Below are 22,285 nucleotides of genomic sequence, written 5' to 3'. Positions count from 1 at the left end.
TGGCGAGTTTTGCACCCACGCAGTGTTGTTGTCATCTCGATGAAAATGTTCAGAAGTTCTTGTGGTGAAAACAGGTCACTACTGCCTTCATCCGTTGATGTTGGTTGGTTTTCCCTCGGTTGCTGTCTGAAGCCAGGAGGTGTTGTGTTCTCTGCAACTTTTTGCCGCTGATTCAACGGCAATGGCTGCAGATTTGGAACCACTCGAACAGATCCCGCTCCAGGTGACGCCAAAGCAGGAAAATCCACGTCCGTGAATGTTGGTGGTATTTTGCGACGATTTGGTTGGTGCCTCGTCGTCGCTTGCTGCCGAATTTTCACAAACTCAGCTCGTTTTGGGCAGCTTCGATTCTTGGTCGAATGGTCGCCGCCGCAATTGAAGCATTTCGCTTCGATGTTCTCGTTGATTGTTTCGCAAGCTTGAGTTTTGTGCTCACCTCCGCAGGTTGCACAACGACTCTTGATGAAACAGTTCCTTCCACCATGCCCAAACTGCAAACAGTTCGAACATTGTGTCACGTCACGGTGCACTGGACGATAACGTTCCCAAGTCACGATGATGTTGAAAATTGCCCGAACTGCTTTCAGCTCAGACGGCGTTGTCGATCCTCTCTCGAGATGAACCAGATACAGTTGATCACGATACTTGATGTCCTTGTTGTGTCTCGTCATCTTGAAGACTTCAATCACGTTCAACTTAAGAGTTTTGAGCTCTTCTTTCAGCACATTCACATCCATGTCGTACAGGCCTCGGAGGACCTGTTTCATGGGGCGTTTACCTGGATCGTCATGGCTGTAGTATTCAATTTTGGTGTTGTTCAGGAAATCCCGAACGTAGTTGTAATCCTTTCTGGTAGGTAGCAGAATTTTGAGTCCATCAGCACACAAGCGAATGGAAGCTCGTAATGCACCAGATTTGATAAATCCGGTCAGCCACTTTCGCACCGAATCCGATGACGATGTTTTCACAAAAATGGGTGGCAACTTTTCCCGTCGTTCAAATTCTTCCTTCTCGCTCACGTCCACAGGGAGGGTAGCGAACTGGTTTCCAGACAATTTTTGAGCGTCCTTGCTCAAACTGCCTGGCTTTACAGGTAGCGCTTCGGCATTCTTTAGCTTCTTCAAATCTGCCGATCCTGCTGGTGAGGACCGCCTCTTTTTCTTGCCCTGAGGCATTTTTGCACTTTTTAAGCACTTTTTTTGGTGTGTGAGGGACGCACGTCTGACTCGCTGCTCTGTCAACCACAGACTCGAGCCAAAAGTAGCTTTTCTGTCGACCTTACTATTTTTAGAACCTTCATTTGGACATTACCTTGCTATTTCACTAGTAAAAGTAGTACTTTTTGAACAAAAAACTTCATTCCAAGACTATTTTGTCCAGAGCAGTAAAACACTGCCTCCAAATTGCCTGTTTCATAATTGTGGGATGTTATTGTGCCTCCCACAATTGTGGAACACCTGAATTTAACTGATATTTTCACAAAAAGGTATCAAACCATGTTTAAACATCACTAAGCTTGAGTTTCATTGGTTTCAGTGTGAGAAGTCATTATTTGGTAATAAATATGTACTCCTGGAGAGATCCAAAGTTTGTTTACATTCGTAAGAAAAAAGTGTTCCGGATTTGTGGATTTCAAGGGTCAAAGTAATTCTTCAAAAACTTCATATAAAAGTTAAAATTTGCAGATGTTCGATACAGCATTCGAAATATTGCAAGAAAAGCTTTCAAATGAAGGTAAAAGCGAATCATTAAGTTCAATTATCGATTTGCTATGATTTTTTGAACATTGGCCGATCTGGAAACCGTTCCGAATGTGTGGGATGACTGTAACGCGTTTTGAAAGCAAGTAAAAAGGGTCAATCGATTGAATCCAACATCTTTAATGGCTAGCGAAGACTTGCCTCGCTTCACTCTATAGGGAGAATAAATAAATTTGAAAAAAAAATGTTATAAAATTATCTCATGGATCACAGCCAGCACAACCTTTAAATATAAAATGTAGAACCACTGGATCCCTTCCGTCGACGAACTTTTCACAGTAGTATTCGTTACTTTGTAAAATGTTCGTCAGTAATCAACCATTGTGATCGCCTAGACGTTAAGTTGGTTGATGCGCGCTCAAAAATGTTCAAAAGTCCGGTCGTTTGTTGCCCGCGACATTTTTGCCTTAATTCAGACGTTAATCTTGTTCGCCACTAATTCACACCGCTATCAACAGGTTCCTCGGCTCATAATCTCTCGGTGGTGATAACAGCTTGATAACACAACGTGGTGGTGACTTCTGGAGAAACCTTACCACAAACATCTCAAACGGAGCTAACGAATGGACCGTTAACCTTGAGGACGTTTCTTCGCGCATGCAGAAAGCTAAATTCGGTGACTTATCCAAAGCTTGATGTAATATCCGTGATAACATGCGAATAATTTAGACAGACAGTTGATAGCTTAATTTTAAAATTTGTTTTAGCACGCATAGCTTATGGTTTTGCAGTTAGTTTGTGCATCATTCAATAACTCGAATAAATACTACTAACACAGACTTATACCCTAGAATTATACTTGTTCATACTACGGCAACCAAGCCATAAATGATGACAATGACGCTCAATGATGATGGGCTGGTAATGAATCACATTAGGTACTGAATGAATGGAAGTGTCCCTCATTTTAAGATTGGCAGCAGATAATGTCATCAATGAGAATGTAAACGTTTTTTTGTCTTTTATATTTTCAATGTAAGATTGTATTAATTCATATAATTTCTATAAGGTTAAAATGGGTCTAGCTCATTTCCCCGAATGCCATTTCCCCGAAAATCATTTCCCCTAATTGGACACATCCCCGAATACCACTTCCCCTAATCAGCCACATCCCCGAATGCCATATCCCCGAATATCATTTCCCCTAATCGGCTATATCCCCAAATGTCATTTCCCCTAATCGGCCATTTCCCCGAATGCCATTTCCCCGAAGTGACACTTACGCCAATCGCCGTTTATTTAAATTTATCATCAATTTCGCTAAAGCCTTTTCCATGAATAACAGTTATTTTCTTTCTCAATTTTACCGAACAACTAGCTTTTTCGGGTATGCTGTTGATCAAATGTTGTAAATTGGGTAGTAAAGCCCTTTGTCAATTTTTATGAACAAGAACCGATTAAGAAACCATTTCTGATAACGTTTTTTTTCATTTTTATGCAAAAAAAAGATATTGGCAAGACAACATTTTTTCGATGGATCAACTATGGTCCCCTTGGAACGAGCTGTCATGTAGGAGCTTTTCTGCCAAGAAGGGCCGTGAAGTGAATTTTTAAAAATTGAATCAAAAATCCATTTTAAATCCTTTGCGGTCGTTCAAAGGGTCATTGTACTTAGAAAAATAAGCTTTATCGTTGTGAACAATAATATCACAAATTTAAGCTTAATTTTAGGACCCAATTACAGTCCAGACTCGAATATCCAAAGCCTTGATTATCCGAAGTTCGATTATCCGAAGGTTTGTATGGGACTTCGGATAATCGAATCACGAACAATTTATTTTTCTTTTCCTTGTTTTAAACATCAAATTTGAATTCTGCTACCCGATTTTAGTCAAATTTGAATAGTTGATTGCCTATGAACCCTCTCCCGCTCATGGTTACTCCAGAGCACCAAAACTTTGAACTCAAATATCTCGGAACTGACACAACTTTTCATGGTGCTTTAAGTTGCAGGTGTTCATGTAGAATGTATTCTAACATCTCCCCAAATTTCAAATTTTTCAAATTTGGTTAAGCACAAGCAAAGTTACAGTGTAAAATGTAAACAAAAATGGGCCAATTTTAGGGAAATAAATAAGACCTGTTTTCAAAAGTCCGTAAAAATTACCAAACACAAAATTTTATGAAACAAAAAATGTTTTGCTCTAATTTGAACCTTGGACAAGAACCCCTGTGAATAACATTGTGAGTTTGGACCGGTTTTAAGTGTTTTTCAACCTTTTTCATTTGGTGCACCAGAGCACCACCTAGGCATATGAGCAACTAAATATTCAGGAGCACTTTTTTCTAAATTACAGAAAAAGCTTTTTTTTTATCAAAAAAAAAAAGTTTATAATCGTTTTGACTATTCATAAACAAGACAAAACATTGTTATTAGACCGATAGTTTTATTATTTTCCTCATTTTTCATGAAAATGGTTGTTTGTGGGTTTTGAATGAGCCAATCAAAGAAACCTGAAAATGCAGAGATTTTAGAAATTGTAGTTAATACTTCAGAAATATGGTCTTACAGCAAAGAATAAGTAGTTGTTAACACATTTCGAAGCGTTTTCAAACAAATGAACCAATAGATTTGAAGAAAACGAGATTTTGTGGTTTAAAAAAAAGTTGCTCATCTTCCTGATGGTGCTCTGGTGCACCACTTCAAATTCTACTTTTTTGCCCCAATTCGATGTTTGTGGGTCAAAGTAAAGTATTTCCTGCATTATTGTACCAAAATTAAGCCATTTACTATTTATACGATAAGCAAACAGCTCTGGGCGTTAGAGGGTTAAATAATAAAATGCATTTTTTCAATATTTCACCACCGCCATATTGGCCGCCATCTTGGATTTAAAAGTTTTAAATCACTTTAACGTAGTTTAAGGGTCATACTTAAGCTCAACAATAAAAAATTAGGCATCGAAATTCAACTTTTCATGGTGCTTTAAGTTGCAGGTGTTCATGTAGAATGTATTCTAACATCTCCCCAAATTTCATCAAATTTTTTTTTCATCAATATTTCACCACCGCCATATTGGCCGCCATCTTGGATTTAAAAGTTTTAAATCACTTTAACGTAGTTTAAGGGTCATACTTAAGCTCAACAATAAAAAATTAGGCATCGAAATTTTTTTTGTGATTCGATTTTCCGAAGTGAAATTTTTCCGAGGCCTTCGGATAATCGATACTTTTTTTTTGTTCAATTAACATTTGTATTCAACCACATAATTAGATGTTGTTTTTGAGAAATTTGCAAGGAAATTTGTCTTTTTTCGAATTTTGTTCAAAAACCCAAAAATCGAACAAATAGGTACATAAGGCTGGTACAAATTTTATTTAAAGTTTTTGTTGATTATACTTTTCGCCAAATCCCTAACCAGCAATGTGAATAAAATGATCAGTGTAAACGGGGTTCTGTACTACGAAAATCGCACGGTATGTTTTTTTGAATCATAAAAAATAACAAAACTTCTATTGCATTATTATTATCATGTCTATAAAAAAGTATTTGTTTTGAGAGTATGTATAAAAAAAGTCTGTAGCAATATTCATTGTATTTGAATGAATAGTACCAAACCTTTCAACTCCCATTCTCTCCTAAAATGCTACGTCTGTTCAGAATGAAGCCAAAAAGAAAGTTGATCATTCAGAGTCAATACGAACCTTTCAAGAAATATTATATGTAGTTTGATGTGATAAAAATTGCCTTCAATTTTTTTCTTATAAAATGCTATTTCCGCTTGACCGCGTTCGGGGAAATGGCATTCAGGGAAATGACTATTCAGGGATATGACTAATCGGGTAAGTGGCATTCGGGATTGTGGCCCATTCGGGAAAATGGCTTTCGGGGATATGGACGATTAGGGGAAATGGGAAATTCGGGGAAATGACTATTAGGGGAAGTGTCTTTTCGGGGAAGTGGCATTCGGGGAAATGTCCCTTCGGTAATATGGGTTTCGGGGAAATGTCATAGATTCATGAGTATAAAATCAATTACTTTACCATCGCTGCGGTAAACTTTATGTAGTAGACCTTGCCGCTTTCACGTGTGTGATGTTTCAATACATTCTAATGCAATTATGCACTACAAATATTGATGAATGACAAGAAAAAGGGTAGGCATCCCTTCGAAAGATTGGCTGCGCTAGGATTTGATTAAATTAGATTAGAAACTTTGTACTTTTTACATGAGTATAAGCATTTAACTTCTTAGAACAGACCTGCAAGAAAAGTGGAAGGAAAAGAAAAGGTTATTCGGCTGCAACGATGCCCCTCTCTCCCCACGGAAATGGTTGAATAATCACACAAAGAAGGCTGCCTCGATCAGTGGACATCAGTGGCAATCAGCCATCCAGTAATTTCATGCAATATGTACAAGGCGGGAACCGTACAAATTCTCCGGCTCTATCTGAATATTTTCGAAAAATTCAAAGTGCACGTGTTTCTGGGGCTCGAAAGTTTATGCTTCCGAGTTGAGCCTGCGCAGAAATTTTGTTGGTCGATGTATTCTGGAGTCATAGCTGGAGCAATAAAAACAATCCAACAAAAAAAAATCAGAGTTTTTTGCGAGGACTTCGGAAAATTTGAAGTTCAATATGTCTTTATTGAACTTTCTCATAATAATTACATTTCATTTACATTCTAAGTGGTATGGCTAAATGCTCTTCATCTTTGTTGTATTTTTCGTTTTATTATTAACTGTTCACATTCATTTATTTAATTAAATTATTTTACATTTTTGCATTGAATCGAAATAACTTTAACAACTAATCCTAACTTAAAACTAAAAAAAAGGAAATTCATTGAAATATTCAAAATCATTAGAACGAGTAAACTACGAACTGTATTTTAAGATAAATCCTCCAAGCGTTCTTACTTGTTCCGCACGAGTTTTGCAACCACGCAGTGTTGTTGTCATCTCGATGAAAATGTTCAGAAGTTCTTGTGGTGAAAACAGGTCACTACTGCCTTCATCCGTTGATGCTGGTTGGTTTTCCCTCGGTTGCTGACTGAAACCTGGAGGTGTTGTATTCTCTGCAACTTTTGGCCGCTGATTCAACGGCAAAGGCTGCAGATTTGGAACCACTCGAGCAGATCCCGCTCCTGGCGACACCAAAGCAGGAAAATCCACGTCAGTGAATGCTGGTGGTGTTTTGCGACGATTTGGCCCAGTCACGAAATATTCTAGCAGAGCTGGTTCTGCCAGAATCCTGCTAGAACGGTTGAACATTTTTGCTAGAATACTGTAAGAATACCCAGCTCTGTGAGAACTCTGCTAGAATCCTGCTAGAACGTCGTGACTGGGGGTTGGTGCCTCGTCGTCGCTTGCTGCCGAATTTTTACAAACTCAGCACATTTTGGGCAGCTTCGATGCTTGGTCGAATGGTCGCCACCGCAATTGAAGCATTTGGCTTCGATGTTCTCGCTGATTGTGTTGCAAGCTTGAGTTTTGTGCTCACCTCCGCAGGTTGCACAACGACTCTTGATGAAACAATTCCTTCCACCATGTCCAAACTGCAAGCAGTTCGAACATTGCGTCACGTCACGGTGCACTGGACGATAACGTTCCCAAGTCACGAAGATGTTGAAAATTACCCGAACTGCTTTCAGCTCAGACGGCGTTGTCGATCCTTTCTCGAGATGAACCAGGTACAGTTGATCACGATACTTGATGTCCTTGTTGTGTCTCGTCATCTTGAAGACTTCGATCACGTTCAACTTAAGAGTTTTGAGCTCTTCTTTTAGCACACTCACATCCATGTCGTACAGGCCTCGGAGGACCTGTTTCATGGGGCGTTTACCTGTATCGTCATGGCTGTAGTATTCAATCTTTGTGTTGTTCAGGAAATCCCGAACGTAATTGTAATCCTTTCTGGTAGGTAGCAGAATTTTGAGCCCATCAGCACACAAGCGAATGGAAGCTCGTAAAGCACCAGATTTGATAAATCCGGTCAACCACTTTCGCACCGAATCCGATGACGATGTTTTCACAAAAATGGGTGGCAACTTTTCCCGTCGTTCAAATTCTTCATTCTCGCTCACGTCCACAGGGAGGGTAGCGAACTGGGTTCCAGACGAATTTTGAGCGTCCTTGCTCAAACTGCCTGGCTTTGCAGGTAGCGCTTCGGCATTCTGCAGCTTCTTCAAATCTGCCGATCCAGCTGGTGAGGACCGCCTCTTTTTCTTGCCCTGAGGCATTTTTTGCACTTTTTAGCACTTTTCAGGAGCTAATATCGAGGAGTACCTCACTGATTTGTGGTCCACAAGGGAATGGTGGGGACTTCGGATAATCAAGTCTGGACTGTATAAACAAAGTATGCTCGAGACGCCATGCAAATCAGAATGTCATGCATGCTTATACACTCAACCCCCGGTGGTTGGTCACTTTTGCGTTTGACACTTTTTTGGTTTGACAAAGTCAAACTAAAAAGTGACGAACTGTCACTTTTTACTCGGGAATCACATTTACTATAAAATCTAACGTTATAAGGCTAGTACGCAGATTGGAAGGAAAGGGGTCAAGAAACAGCTTTACGAACAGCAGAACAAAGGAGAGGGAGCGATTTCTTGGGGCTTTTCATCACCCTCTCTGGCTTGCTTTCGCTGCCGCTGCTGCCCATTTGAAATTTTTCTTGACCGATTCCTTCCGAAGTGCATACACCGCTATAGTATATAACGTTATAGTAGTTATAGAGCGCATAGAGTTATCTAAGCCCAATCTCACGCACACTAGCTCACCATTTGTTTTTGCTGGCGGGTACAAATTTTAACCTAAAAATCCTTCGTGTACGTACACGCAATACATGCGCACGTAGATAACTCTATTCCGGAGCATCCGAATATGAATCCGGTTTTATTATAGCGTGAAACTTGGATTTTTAAAATATTAAAATTCAAAAAAATGATTTTTCCCATACAAATTTGTATGGAAAATTGAATTGCTTTGCGCAAAGTGAGGACTAAACCAATCGTTCCCAAACTTTGGGGAGTTGTTAAGGACCCCAAAAGGAACTAAAATAATGCTGTACTGGAAAATCGATTTTGATATTACACCCTATTGGGCATATCTCTGCTTATATTGAACAAAAACGGATACTTTTTTATGGAACTTGTTCAGAAAACTGTTTTCTACAATGCACAGTGGTCCAGATCGCAAAATTAAGTGGAAAATGGATTTTCCGAAAAATGGTGACGTTTTGGAGCTTTGGTGTCTTCAGAAGAGTTGTTGCAAATGGAAAGGGGCAACTTTTGGTTTGGTTCAAAATTAGGGTGGTTCACGATTAGGGTGATTTTGAAAATCTAACTTTTCAGGAATATTTTTGGGAATTTTTTTGTCTTCTAGAAAGTTGATGGGCTTGCCAATCCAAGCAACTTTGTCGAAGACACCAAAATTTTATCTCGTAATCTACGCCTTCTATGACCAAATTTATAAAAAGCATCTGAGCAAACCTTCAAAAATCAGTTTTTTGAACGTGGCAATTCAGGGTTAACTTTTAGAGAAAAGTGATATTCGGAGCACTTTTAGAGCTCTACAAAACAAACATTTTCATTTTTTGACATGTCAATTTGGACTTAAGGGTCAAAAGTTACAGCCATTTTAAGGTAAAAAAGATGCAAATTTAAAACTTAAATATCTCAAAATGGCGCAAGCCAAATTTTAAGCACTAGGTTGCATTTGAAAGAAGAGATCTAGCACTACAAACGCTTTAAATGATAATTTTACATGGAAACCCAAAATATGACCAAAAATCGATTTGTTGACATTTTGGCTCAATTCTGAGGGCAGATTCAGATTCAGCGGGCAAAATTACATGGAAAAACATATATTTGGACAATTTTCGAATTTCGTTAGGGTGGTCCCATAAGGTTTTCCCTTGAAAATTAGACTTTTTCAAATGAAGATATCTCAAGTTTAAAGAAAAACACCCCTGAGATTTTTTCAGCGTTTGTAGTGCTAGATCTCTTCTTTCAAATGCAACCTAGTGCTTAAAATTTGGCTTGCGCCATTTTGAGATATTTAAGTTTTAAATTTGCATCTTTTTTACCTTAAAATGGCTGTAACTTTTGACCCTTAAGTCCAAATTGACATGTCAAAAAATGAAAATGTTTGTTTTGTAGAGCTCTAAAAGTGCTCCGAATATCACTTTTCTCTAAAAGTTAACCCTGAATTGCCACGTTCAAAAAACTGATTTTTGAAGGTTTGCTCAGATGCTTTTTATAAATTTGGTCATAGAAGGCGTAGATTACGAGATAAAATTTTGGTGTCTTCGACAAAGTTGCTTGGATTGGCAAGCCCATCAACTTTCTAGAAGACAAAAAAATTCCCAAAAATATTCCTGAAAAGTTAGATTTTCAAAATCACCCTAATCGTGAACCACCCTAATTTTGAACCAAACCAAAAGTTGCCCCTTTCCATTTGCAACAACTCTTCTGAAGACACCAAAGCTCCAAAACGTCACCATTTTTCGGAAAATCCATTTTCCACTTAATTTTGCGATCTGGACCACTGTGCAATGTGATTGATTCTAAAATGTAATGGTGTAATGTGGCAGATGATTGAAGAAATAATTTCCGGAACCTATTGGGTAATAAGAGCTTATTAAATAAATAATCTATGTTTTGCATTGTTTAATGCTCAAATTGGTATCTGGGCAATGTGTTGCTGTATGTTCATGACAAATTGTACAAAGAAAAGATTTATTTTCGGTCGTAGCGAGGTTTCCAGCTTGGATTTTGGGGTAATTTCAAAGAAAGCTAGAAATCTGGTAAATCTGGTTCGATTTTTTTTTATTGGAGGTCAAATATGGTTGATTAAAGTCCCCAAGGCATATTCATAAGAAATTTGAGTAATATTAACATGAATGCACCGATTTTCTTTGAATTTTTTGAAATAAATCGAAAAATAATCTTCAAAAAAAAAAGTTGCTCTAGACCCCCGACGAAATATTTCGGTATACCCCGCAAAATGTCGGGAAAGAGGTCTGCTTTCACGGTGCCAAATATCAGACATACCGATTTTTTTATCATTAGTTTGTTCTAAAAAACACACCGTGAGACTACCAACTTCATTTATTGAATAAAACTTCAATTTAATACGATTAAAGGCAGGTAAAATTATAACAACGAACACATTCGCGGTTCGGCACATTCCGGAGTAACGTGTAACATTGTGTTTAGGTACTATTCGAAGGCACAGCGAGGTGGCAGGTAACGACGCTTCAATCCTGCATGACGCGCACACTGTTGGACAAGTCCACGTGCCCGTGGAGAACTTTCCGTTGGAGATTCTGCAAAATTGCGAGTTGATTAGCAAGGCTGTGAGATTTTTTTTCTTGTTAAAGGTACCTTGTTGAACTTATCCCTGAGGATGAGATTTTTCCGCTTGAGATTGTTAATCTTCTCGATCTCCTTTTTGCGCAGCACCTCCGGCAGGTTCTTGACCTGGCGACGCGTGTTTTCGCGGATCGCCTTCGACGAGAAGATGCGCGTTTGAGCTGATACGAATAAACAGAATGCAAGATTAGAATGCGATTTAGAGAGAAATTAGTCGGGATTCTCACCAAGTGGTGGCGGCGGCAACCGCTGCTTCACATCGCACCTCCGCAGCGAATCATCCGACGTTAGCAGAAGCAACTTCTTGCGCTGCTTGTTTCGCTCCGAGCGCAGTTTGTGCAGTTCGTTGACACACTTTTGACGCTCCTTCAGCCGCGACAGCGTGCTCGGTCTGGCCCGCCGAAACTGCTCCTTCAACGGAAGCAGCTCCAGCTGATCGGGGTCGTCGTTTGTTTTACTGCTCGTGTCGGTTGAGCTGGTCCGGTAGACTTGGTCTTTTTCGGGATCTCGAAGCTGTCGCTTGGTATCGCCGCCCTGGAACGTTATCACGTACGCGATTGAGCTGGGCTTGGTCTGCTGCTGTTTGTCCTGTTTGCGGTGCGTTCCGTCGACGATTTCGGTGTGTTTGGTTGGTTGTGGCTGCTGCTGACGGTGGCGGCAGGGACAATCGCACGCGCAGTGACATCCGGCTGCGGACGGGACCTGCACGGCGGTGGAAGTTTTGGGTTGGGACTCGAAGATCGGTTTGGTTCGGAGGATTGAGCTGGTGGTTTGAGTGCCGGCGGGTTTGGCGTTGGTAGTGAGGCTTTCTGGGGAGGATCGGGTTGACTTGATGTCATATTGGTGGGTTGTGGTGTTTGTGAGGGTGTTGGCTGCAGGAATCGACATGGAGTCGGAGGAGATGAACACGTCGATACTTGGGGACTTGGCAAGCTTTCGTACGCTGTACTTTTCGTCTAGCCGCGAGTAGTGGTCCTGTTTGCTTTGGCGTCCGCTGTACGGTTTCGTGTACAGATGCTGCTGATCGTCGAGCATCGATCGCTTGCGATGTCGTTCGTAGTTTTCGATAAACTTGTCCTTTCTTGCTTTGATGAACGTTGCAATGCTTTCGTCTGATGTTGGTGTTTCCAGTTTTGACCGGTTCTGGATCATCTTTTTCAGATGGTAGTGCGAATTCCAAGCCGATTCCGACTCGGTTGAATATTCCGTTTCATTTTTCGAATCCGCGCTGGGTGTGTCGCCGTGAACCGATGTATAAACGGGAGCGCTTGCCGAACTCCGAACCCGGCGTTGAGTATTTTCGTAAATATTTTCCTTTTCCTCCGACGTTGGCGGAGCCAACGGCTTCCGGAACTTCTCCTGAACCGGAACCGTCGTGCCCGTACCGCCCCGAATCTCCCGAACCGCTTGCTGCTCCTCCAGCAGCAGCAGTTTGATCGCCTTCAGGTGTTCAATCTTCTTGTCGACCTTCAACAGCTGCGTTTGCTTCTCCTTTTGGAACAGCGCAAAGATGCGATCTCCACTTGAAGTTGTCGTCGTCGGAGCACTGACCGTTTCGCGACTTCGTCGCAAATCCTGTTGATTGGCGTAGTCCACCTCGGAGCGGGTCATCGGTCGCAGGTAGTCGGTCATGGCTCTGCGGATTCGCTGATCGCTGGATCGAACACCGTCGGACAGGGAAGATTTTGGCAGTGAGAATTGCGAGCGGTGCTTTGCGGTTCCTTTGGACGAGTCTGGGCGCGATGAGGACAGCGTGGGCTGGGACGAGGTGAGGGAAGTTGCAGGATTGCGGCCTTCGTTACTTTTGACGCTCAGTTCCTGGAAGTTCTTCACGATTGGATCTGAAATTTCCTGACTCTTACCATCTTTCTCACCCTCTGTTGATGCCCGTGACTTCTCTTCCTCTACAACTTCTTCAACAGCAACAACAGGTGTGTCCGCTCTCTCCTTCCCACCCCTTTCGGACGTCCTAGAACTGCCACTACTAGCCACCTCCTCAACGCCACTCATGCCCTCAACGACCTTCTTTTCGTCCCTCTTAACCTTCCCACAATACTCCAACAGCTGCTCCTTCGTGCGCCCCCGCGGGTCGTTCTTCACCATCTTGCGGAATATCTTATCGATCAAACTTTGCTTGACGCGCGCGGGCAAACTCGGCGACTCGTAAATCGTGTTGTACAGCGTCATGCCGAGGCGAAGTTCGTCGTCAAAGTTGTACTCCCCTCCGGTTGACTGTTGCATTGCGGAAGAGGATGAGGTTGATGAAGTCACTTCCGGGGAAGTTTTCAATGTGGATCCGGTTGAGGATTGATGGACTTGGTTGCTTTCGTTGATACTCGGGGGAGACGAAAAGAACTCAAAACTGTCGGCCACGTCGGCTTGGTCGGTGGTGGGTTCCACGACGGAGGGGGTTTTGTTACTGTTGGAAGAGAGCGACTTTTGGGGAGATGTTCCAACTTGCTTGCTGGTCGTATCGATTGATTGTGCTGCTTGAATTCCTTTGGTGAGGATCTTCACGAGGCTGGTTTGGGTTGATTTCACCGTTCGTGGAGGCACCTCTTTCGACCCTACGACCTTTGGAGTACTTTGAGCATCCGGGTTCATCAAACTGAGCGATATCTCCGATGGATTTGGGTATTTTTCCTTGTATTTTTGGTAAACGTTTTGCCACTTTCTTGGTGCGTCCACCTTTGGCGTCTCTTTTGGCTCTTCCACCTCAACCTTTTTCGACGGAACATTTTTAACCACGACGATCTTCTCGTCAAAGTTCAACCCCTTCTTGGCAAAGTACTTCTGCAGGCAGCGCTTCTCAGTCTCGTTTAAATCGGACGCTCCACAAAAGTAAAACTTTTCGTTGGAATCGTATCCAATGTCCCCGAGGGAGTCCCACTCCAGCTTCTGTTTCGCCGAAGCCACACTACTGGACGGCGAAATGTCCCTCGTTGTTTCAATCGTATCCTCGGCAGGATTTAAATTGCTCGGTTTTAGCACCGGACGAATCGGTTCCTCCGTTTGCTGCTCAACGGAACGAGCCTCCGGCATGGTTTGCGTCCCCGCCGAACTAATCTCGTGAATCGCTGGGCCAGGTGCCGAACCTAAAAGATACATTCCCATTTAATTCAAGTAAAAATCAACAAACCAAATTTAAATCACACCTAAAATTGCCTGCCTCGGCGAGACCAGCATGGCCGGTTGCACCGGCGGCGCCTGCGGTAGCTTAATCTCAATCACCGACTCCAAATTAAAGTTGAAATTCCTGCCCGACTTCTTCTCACTCTTCACCTCCTTCACCACCACCTCCGGCGCAGCTTCCACCTTCGCCGGACTCTTCACACCGGACGACTTGCCACTCCCCCCAGAAGCATCCAACCGCTCCCTCGACTTCCCTTTCTCCTTTCCCTGTTCCTCACCCCTCATCGTACTCAAATTCTCCATCGACCGCCCGACTTTTTCCGCCACCCGCTCCCGCCGGTCCAACTCCTCCAGCCCGGGCAAACTTCCGTCGCTTGAAGATCGCGTCGTGCTGGCCGCTCGCAGCCGCAGGAACCGCTCCAGGTCGCGGTTCTGGCCGTGGCGCACGTAATAATCCATTATCTGGTCCGTTATCCGGGCGTTGCCGGAAATATTGGCCATTCTGACGGCGGCTAGAGGACGCTTTTCTTACATAAGGCAACCGAAACTCAAACGACGACGATCAACCTGAAAAAAAGCTGTTGTTGTTTGCTTCCACGGGCAACGAACGCGAAATTCCGTTGGAAAGTGTGACAGCTGCAGCAACTGTTTTTGATGCGTGTAAACAAACAAAAGTTAAGCAGCAAACAGAATGCCGCAACCTGATGACGGAAAGGTTTTGTGCCAAGGCATTCAAAAGCAGAAGGTTAAGCTAAGAACAAGATTGTCCGTTCGACGCAGTGGTGAACGCAGAACGTTGTGCCAGTTCGATTTTTCCATCAACTGTCAGTCGAACAATCTGCAGGGGTTGCTTTGTTTAATGGTCTATGACTGGCAGGCTATGATGACAGGCGCAAAATTTTGCGTTTGCGTCCAGGTCTGACGGACAATCTTGTTCTTACCTTTAGAATTGATTGATTGATTGTTTATTCGGTAGGAAAAGCCACCAAAGCAGTAGCGCCAAAAACCTATATCATTTAAATACAATATACAATTGTTTCGCAAGCAGAACATAACCAAAGTTTTCCGTACCCTAAGCAAACGTCAAATCAATACAAATTGCTGCCGGATCATTTTCCGGATCTCTCCCGGAAAAGATCCGCCAGAAATTTTGTATGGTTTGACGTTTGCGAAGGGTATCAAAAAAGGTAAACAAATCACTTCGTGCATCAGCCAATAAAGTTATCTAAGCCCGAGCTCACGCACACTAGCACCCCATTTGTTTTGCTGGCGGGTACAAAATTTAACCTCAATCTTTTTCGTGTACGTACACGCAATACATGCGCACGTAGATAACTCTATAGACAAATCCAGCGAAAGCTTAACGCTGCTTTTTGATGGTGAGAGATTTGACAGCTCCCATACTAAATGTCTCGATTTTCATACTTTTTGTTAATTTTCTTTAAAAATAAAATACTTAACATATGAAAACTATATATTTTTGGTGCCCAAAATTCCTGCTGAATCGAATGGTGTACTTATCTCGATTGCAAATTTTTCGAACAGTTTTTATTTTAATAATATTCTAGACACATTTTGTGCACCTAATCAATCAATACTTTTATCATAAATAATCATTTTATTGCCTAAAAATTGAGTTTTCCTGAGCTCCCATATTTAAATACATGGAAGCTGTCATTTCTAACACCATTGGCCACCTAGCGGCCATTTCAAACTGAATTCGTCTATAAATTTTAGTGTTTACAATTTTTTTTTAATATCCGGTCAAACTCCATTGGTTTCCACCCGTGAAGGAGTTTGGTTGATCCTGGCAAGAGAAATCTGAAAAGATATAAAAAAGTGCATAGATTATGGCGATAAAGGCAAAATATAGAATAAAGATAAATGTGTCGGAAAACTAACTATTGCGCGTATTGAGAAAAAATCAGTTTTGGTGATTTTCTTGTTGGGGTCTCAAAGATAGGAGCGCAAGCGTATTTCAAATTCATCGCAGCAACCGTGTAGATTTCAACTTTCCATTGCTGTCACATTTTTACAAATGTTAAGATAAATTTCGGTTTCCGTACCAGGTCAGATGGGGGCAGAACGCAAGCGTGTTCATTAGTGGCCACCTGTTTCCGGTTCCGGAGTGACCAGCCTGGGTTAGAAGATATCGGCATTACTACAGATGATTATGTTTTGCAATTCCATAATGTTTGATTTGTCGCACATTCCGGAAGTGTCCTCCAGTGGCCACGGGTAACCGGTTCCGGAGCTTAATATCCAACATGACGAGTTTCTAGCTAGAACATTATTGGAACCGTTTTTGCGGTACCAAGGAACCGGTTCCGGATTGGCCACAGTTGGTTGGAACCGATTTCAAACTATCAGGGGCTGTATGTAGTGTACCTATGCTGTAAAAATCATGTTTTAGTATATTCCACGAGTTCCACTTTGAAAAAACTATCTATACGGGAGCTTAAAGTTGAGGTAATAACCCGTCAAATGCAACCGGAAGCAATCCGCTAGGTGTTATCGTTTCGGAGATACAGGTCCTCAAATTCGGGTCCTCAAAAATGACTTTTTTCGGTAGTAGTAGGTTCCCGGTGGCCACAGTGACCAAAACCGGTTCTGCCAGTCAGAATCGCAAAGAAGACATCCTAACCTTTCATTTGCGGCCAAGACATCCAAAATCGGTTGAGATTCCGAATTTTGGAAGCCAAAAACATTTCTGGGTCATATAGACCCCAGAACCATAGGTGTATGCATGAAACGAAGGCCATGCCCGGGTAACCTTCATGGAGGTTCTCCTCAGGACATGCCACGATTAGCGTATGCCTGGGCAGCTGGTTCACCAACGAGGGGGAAACCAGCCCGACGAAACTAACAACGCCCGCTGAGCCTCCGTTCGACGGAACGATACAGCTTGTTGCGAAGGTCGCAGATTCCGGCACTTGTACGGATGCCAACAAGCCGGCCGCAAAGGTCACAGAACCGCAGATTCCGTAACCAAAGATCAGTCAGTTAAAACCGACAGCCATCACCAAAAGTCCCAACGATTTTTTTTTTCAGATTGACAATCAACATGTTTTTAATTTTTTTGTCGAAGCCTACTCTCTTGCCTTCTCAATAGATTTTCCATTGCGACGATATCTTTCTGCGACGATTAATTGGAGCGCAGGATTCTAATTTTTCTCGAAATGATTAATATTTAAACTGAGTTTTAGAAGGAAGCAAAAGTGAAAAAATAAAAATGAGAAGATTGGAAAACAAAATAGTCTACCATGAAACAAAAAATCGAAGGATTTGAGCAATCGGCTACCATACGTTTCCATCATACGGAAGAATTAACCGTTGAGTTGGAAATTGGAAATTTTCAAGGAAATTTTGATAAAATATAAAATAAAAGTTGCTCTGCTGATAATCTGTTGCAATCAGCGATGGAATAATCATCACACAGTTCAACAAAAAATCAAATGTTTCTTGTCTCTGAGACGAGTATATGTGTTCCTAGTAGAATTTTGCCTGCTGAATCCGAATCCGGGTCCAGAATTGCTCCAAATGGTCCCAATTTTGAGATACACCCGTTTGAAATGTTAGTTTAGGCCAAAATTAGCTACTTTGTCGACTATTTTACAAAAGAACTATTGAATAAACAACTAAACCAATACATGTATCTTATAGTTCACGTTTTCCTCTTTCTGAAACACCCCTGGTTTTTAAAATTTGATTGTTTCTACGCATATTTATAGCCATTTTAAAATTATATTTTCAGTTGGTTCTCATTCAAGTTTTTCCAACTTGCATGCAAGTCAAATTATGCTGGGATATCAATAATAAAAATCAAAAATGCTTTGCAGAACGTTAAATAAGTTTGTCTCGGTAATCTAATTGATCATATTTCATGTAATTTTGTCTGCTGAATCCATTCCCATCATTGGATTTTTTCAAAAAGGTCAGCTTTTTGAGTAAAAATTGAATTTTCGATGATTTTTTCAAAATAAAATCTATTTTATGCTAAAGTATGACTCAGAGATGACTAAATGTCGATGTCTCGTCAGTCTAATTGATCATTTTTTATGTATTTTTGTCTGCTGAATCCATTCCCATCATAAGATTTTTTCAAAAAGGTCAGGTTTTTGAGTAAAAATTGAATTTTCGATGATTTTTTCAAAATAAAATTTATTTTATCTAAAGTATGACTCAGAGATGACTAAATGCGATGTCTCGTCAGTTTTATTGATCATTTTTATTGTATTTTTGTCTGCTAAATCCATTCCTATCATTAGATTTTTTCAAAAAGGTCAGGTCGTTGAAGCGTGTGACCAGTTGTGCTGATGGGATATTACGGTCCTGTTCAGCAACGGAGAAGGACAACCATGGGTGGTCTCTCATGCTCATGCTCATGCTCCTATCATTAGATTTTTTCAAAAAGGTCAGGGTTTTGAGTAAAAATTGAATTTTCGATGATTTTCATTTTTTCAAAATAAAATTTATTTTATGCTAAAGTATGACTTAGAGATGACTAAATGTCGATGTCTCGTCAGTCTTATTGATCATTTTTTATGTATTTTTGTCTGCTGAATCCATTCCCATCATTGGATTTTTTCGAAAAGGTCAAGTTTTTGAGTAAACATAGATTTTTTTAAAATAAAATCTATTTTATGAGCAGTTCTCTTCTAAATCGGCCGATTTCGACCATTTTTATTTGTTGTATTTTTTTATTTGGCTCAAACTTTGTGGGGCCTTCCCTATGACCAAAAAAGCTATTTTGTGCCATTGGTTCACCCATACAATTTTGGCAGCTGTCCATACAAAAATGGTATGTAAAAATTTAAACAGCTGGAACTTTTGAGTGATTTTCTGATCAATTTGGCGTCTTCGGCAAAGTTTTAGGTATTGTTGAGGACTATTGAGAAAAAAATAGGTTTTGCCGAATTTTTAATAACTTTTTGTTCACAAAAACTCAAATTCCCAAAATACGTATTTTTTTTATTTTCGAGATTTTTTACTTGATTTTTTATATGTTTTAGAAGACACAAAATCCCAACTTTTGAGCCATAGATAAATATGGTCAAAAAATCTGCCGCCAAGTTATGAATTTTTGAAAAAATTGTGATTTTTGGAAAAAATCGAAATTTCATACAAAACGAAATTCGACCGAATTTTTTTATGTTAAATTTGATTTGCAATCGAAAAGTACTTTACAGTTTTTTTTTATAAAGGGCTCCGTATTCAAGATTTAGTCACCCAAAGTTTGATTTTAGCGAAATATTTGCAGTTTTTTTTATTTTGAAAAATATTGACCATGAGTGACCTTTTCTAAAAATATCTATTTTTAAAAGATTCTGATCTTTGATTTTTTATAAAATTGTTGCTGAGATGAAGCGGTTTAAACAAAAAGAAAGAAGAAAATTGAGGTTGTCTAAATCTTACCCAAAATCCCCACAATTTTATAATGTCGATATCTCAGCAACTTATGTTCCGATTTTCAATGTTAAAACATAAAACATTCGTGAAAAATTCCGATACTTTCAAAAACAAAATTTTCAAAAAAAAATCAAGACTAACATTTTAAAAGTTCGTAATATTGAATGTTTGGGTGGCTATATCTTGAAAACGAACCATTTATCAAAAATCTGTACTTTTCGATTGTAAATTAAATTTAACATAAAAAAATTAGGTCAAGTTTTGTTTAGAATCTCAAATTTTGTATGGAATCTCGATTTTTTCCAAAAATCACTGCCTTTTCAAAAATTCATAACTCGGCGGCAGATTTTTTGACCATAATTCTCTATGGCTCAAAAAATGGGGTTTTTGTCCTCTAAAACTTATTAAAAAATCTCGAAAATAAAAAAATACGTGTTTTGGGAATTTGAGTTATTGTAAAAAAGTGTTAATAAAGAATTCGGCATTTTTTTTCCGTGTACCTTTTTTTTCTCAATAGTCCTCAACAATACCTACAACTTTGCAGAAGACGCCAAATTGATCAGAAAATTCATTCAAAAGTTCCAGCTGTTTGAATTTTTACGTACCATTTTTGTATGGACAGCTGCCAAAATTGTATGGAGACTTGTTTGAGTGAACCAATGGCACAAAATAGCTTTTTTGGTCATAGGGAAGGCCTCCACAAAGTTTGAGCCAAATCAAAAAATATAACAAATAAAAATGGTCGATATCGGCCGATTTCAAAGGGATTTGCTCATAAAATAGATTTTATTTTGAAAAAATCATCGAACACTCTATATTTAATCAAAAACCTGACCGACGACACGACAAGCCACTCGCTTCCGAAAAGTGGGTCCCAAATCGGCTTACCCCTCCGGTTCCTCGGGAACTGGAAACGTCAAATTGAATTTTCTACAAAAAATGATTGTTTTGGCAGCACTTCTGTACTTGACGTTTAGAAATGTCATTTGTTTTCTGTCATCAGTTTTTTTTTTCAAACAGCTGAGTAAACGGAGTAAACAAAAAGGGTTCTGGAAAGAAAATCCTTCCGATTGGCCCGATGGGACGATCGTGGCCGGTTTTGGTAGAGAAAGTTCCGGAGGAACGAAGCACTGGTGGGCTGGCAGGCGTTCACGTCAAGTGGTGGGGAAAACATAAGGGAAACCTGGCAAGAAAAACAATCGTAAGTAGAGGTATCACAAATTTCATACAAATATATCGTCGTAATTTTTCCAGATTGGTCCACTGAAGGAAGATTCCTAGTGAGCGTGATGGACATTTTTCTCAGAACAATACCTCCGGGAGAAAACTACCTCCCCATTACTAAGCCGTCAACTTTGCGCCCTGTCTACACGACCTGCAGAATGTCGCCCCATACTTTGCCGCCGGGAACAGAAACGATGCAAACGTGTCCCTGTCGCCGATTTCATTCGAAATGACCGGCGTAAACAACCACGACCGGTACCGATAATATCACGAGCGAAAGCCTTTGGAGCCGATCAGAATGAACGACGATAGCTATGATGCGGTAGGGACTGGTGAAGTGGTTATCAAAAGGAACGTATAACGGATGAGAAGTGGCTGCACCAACGTTTTCCGGCGAAGAAGATCAGCTGCTCGCGTACAAATCTGATGCGAATCCTGTCGTCGGATTTCCACCTCAATCCCGCTGGATCATACCAAATCTACGAAAAAAATGAATCTGGAAAAATGCGTGCTCATGATCCGCGCTCACCATTTCCTACCGGTTCCGGATAAGAAGATCTGCGCGTTTCGCCAATGCAAGTGATTCGGTTTTTGGGTTGGCGTTTTGTATCAGTATCAAGGCAACGCAAGGCGGAGAAAGCAAATGGCGGCAGAAACGGGCCTCGATTTGAACTTTAAAATTACACTGCTGTTAAAAAATAAATAAATTTAACAGACCGTCAAAACTGGAAAGAGGGAAGGGGGTTGAGTATTCCAAGATTTATTTTAATTGTATGTATCAACAAACAATGTCCCGAAAGGAAGTTAGAGGTTTTTTGGTAAGATTAATTTTCAAATATTTTGAAGTTCGATAACTAAATAGCAAGGATTTGTTTTGTTCAAATGTTGGCCATATTTTAAATCGTACGGGAGTCCAAAAAAGAAGCCAACACCAATTGTAACACTGAACGGACTGAACCAGTTCGAACAGGTTTGTTCCGTACGGTCCGGTCCGTCACAAAAATCGTTCATCGTTGAAGGAGTTGGGGAAGTTGACGTTTTAAATCGAATCAAACCATCCACACTAACGACCTTCAGGTCTTTTGTGGTCTCTATTACAAGTTTCTGCCTGAACCTTAGAGTCCGAAGGCATGAATGCGGAGAGCACCCAAACCTCTTCCTTCGGAGTGAGGCCAGCGCCCGGAAGGAGAACGTCTCTGCCGCAGTTGCTGGTGGTGTCGCATTGGATTTGAGGAAATGAAGAAGTTGGGTGCTTTTGAGGGGCTTCCCAAAGTGAATTCCGAGTGGTTTGGACTCGTTGCCGGCGAGCTGTGAACACGTCGTTGGTATGGCCGTCGTTTTCCCAGAAATAGTGACGGGTCGTGTCCGGTAGGATCTTGCTCAGCGTCAGCATGTCCAATGATCCGTTGATCTTCCCGACAGACGGGGCCACCGTCGGTTTGTTG

The 22,285-nt window shown here is 40.8% G+C and overlaps 1 protein-coding gene across 1 annotated transcript; it reads right to left on the bottom strand.

Moving 5' to 3' along the window:
- Positions 1-10,793: 10,793 nt before the first annotated feature.
- LOC120418751 (centrosome-associated protein Alms1a-like) lies at positions 10,794-14,843 on the bottom strand. Its single transcript, XM_039581227.2, has 4 exons — positions 14,231-14,843; positions 11,303-14,170; positions 11,088-11,236; positions 10,794-11,029 (listed from the first exon to the last, which is right to left on the bottom strand). Exons 1-4 carry the CDS (start codon positions 14,706-14,708, stop codon positions 10,961-10,963), a joined length of 3,564 nt encoding a protein of 1,187 aa, XP_039437161.1. The 5' UTR covers positions 14,709-14,843; the 3' UTR covers positions 10,794-10,960.
- Positions 14,844-22,285: the final 7,442 nt, after the last annotated feature.

Source organism: Culex pipiens, chromosome 1 (assembly GCF_016801865.2).
Source record: "Culex pipiens pallens isolate TS chromosome 1, TS_CPP_V2, whole genome shotgun sequence".
Taxonomy (NCBI): domain Eukaryota; kingdom Metazoa; phylum Arthropoda; class Insecta; order Diptera; family Culicidae; genus Culex; species Culex pipiens.
The sequence above is the reverse complement of the archived record's forward strand: the minus strand, read 5'-3'. Positions and strand labels throughout refer to the sequence as shown.

Excerpts from the sequence above, each read along its gene's own strand:
- LOC120418751 (XM_039581227.2), bottom strand. The coding sequence starts at position 14,708 with ATGGCCAATATTTCCGGCAACGCCCGGATAACGGACCAGATAATGGAT. Across the intron at positions 11,237-11,302 it reads GTTGCCGCCGCCACCACTTG|CTCAAACGCGCATCTTCTCG; the intron begins GTGAGAATCCCG and ends TATTCGTATCAG. Across the intron at positions 11,030-11,087 it reads TCAGGGATAAGTTCAACAAG|AATCTCCAACGGAAAGTTCT; the intron begins GTACCTTTAACA and ends GCAATTTTGCAG.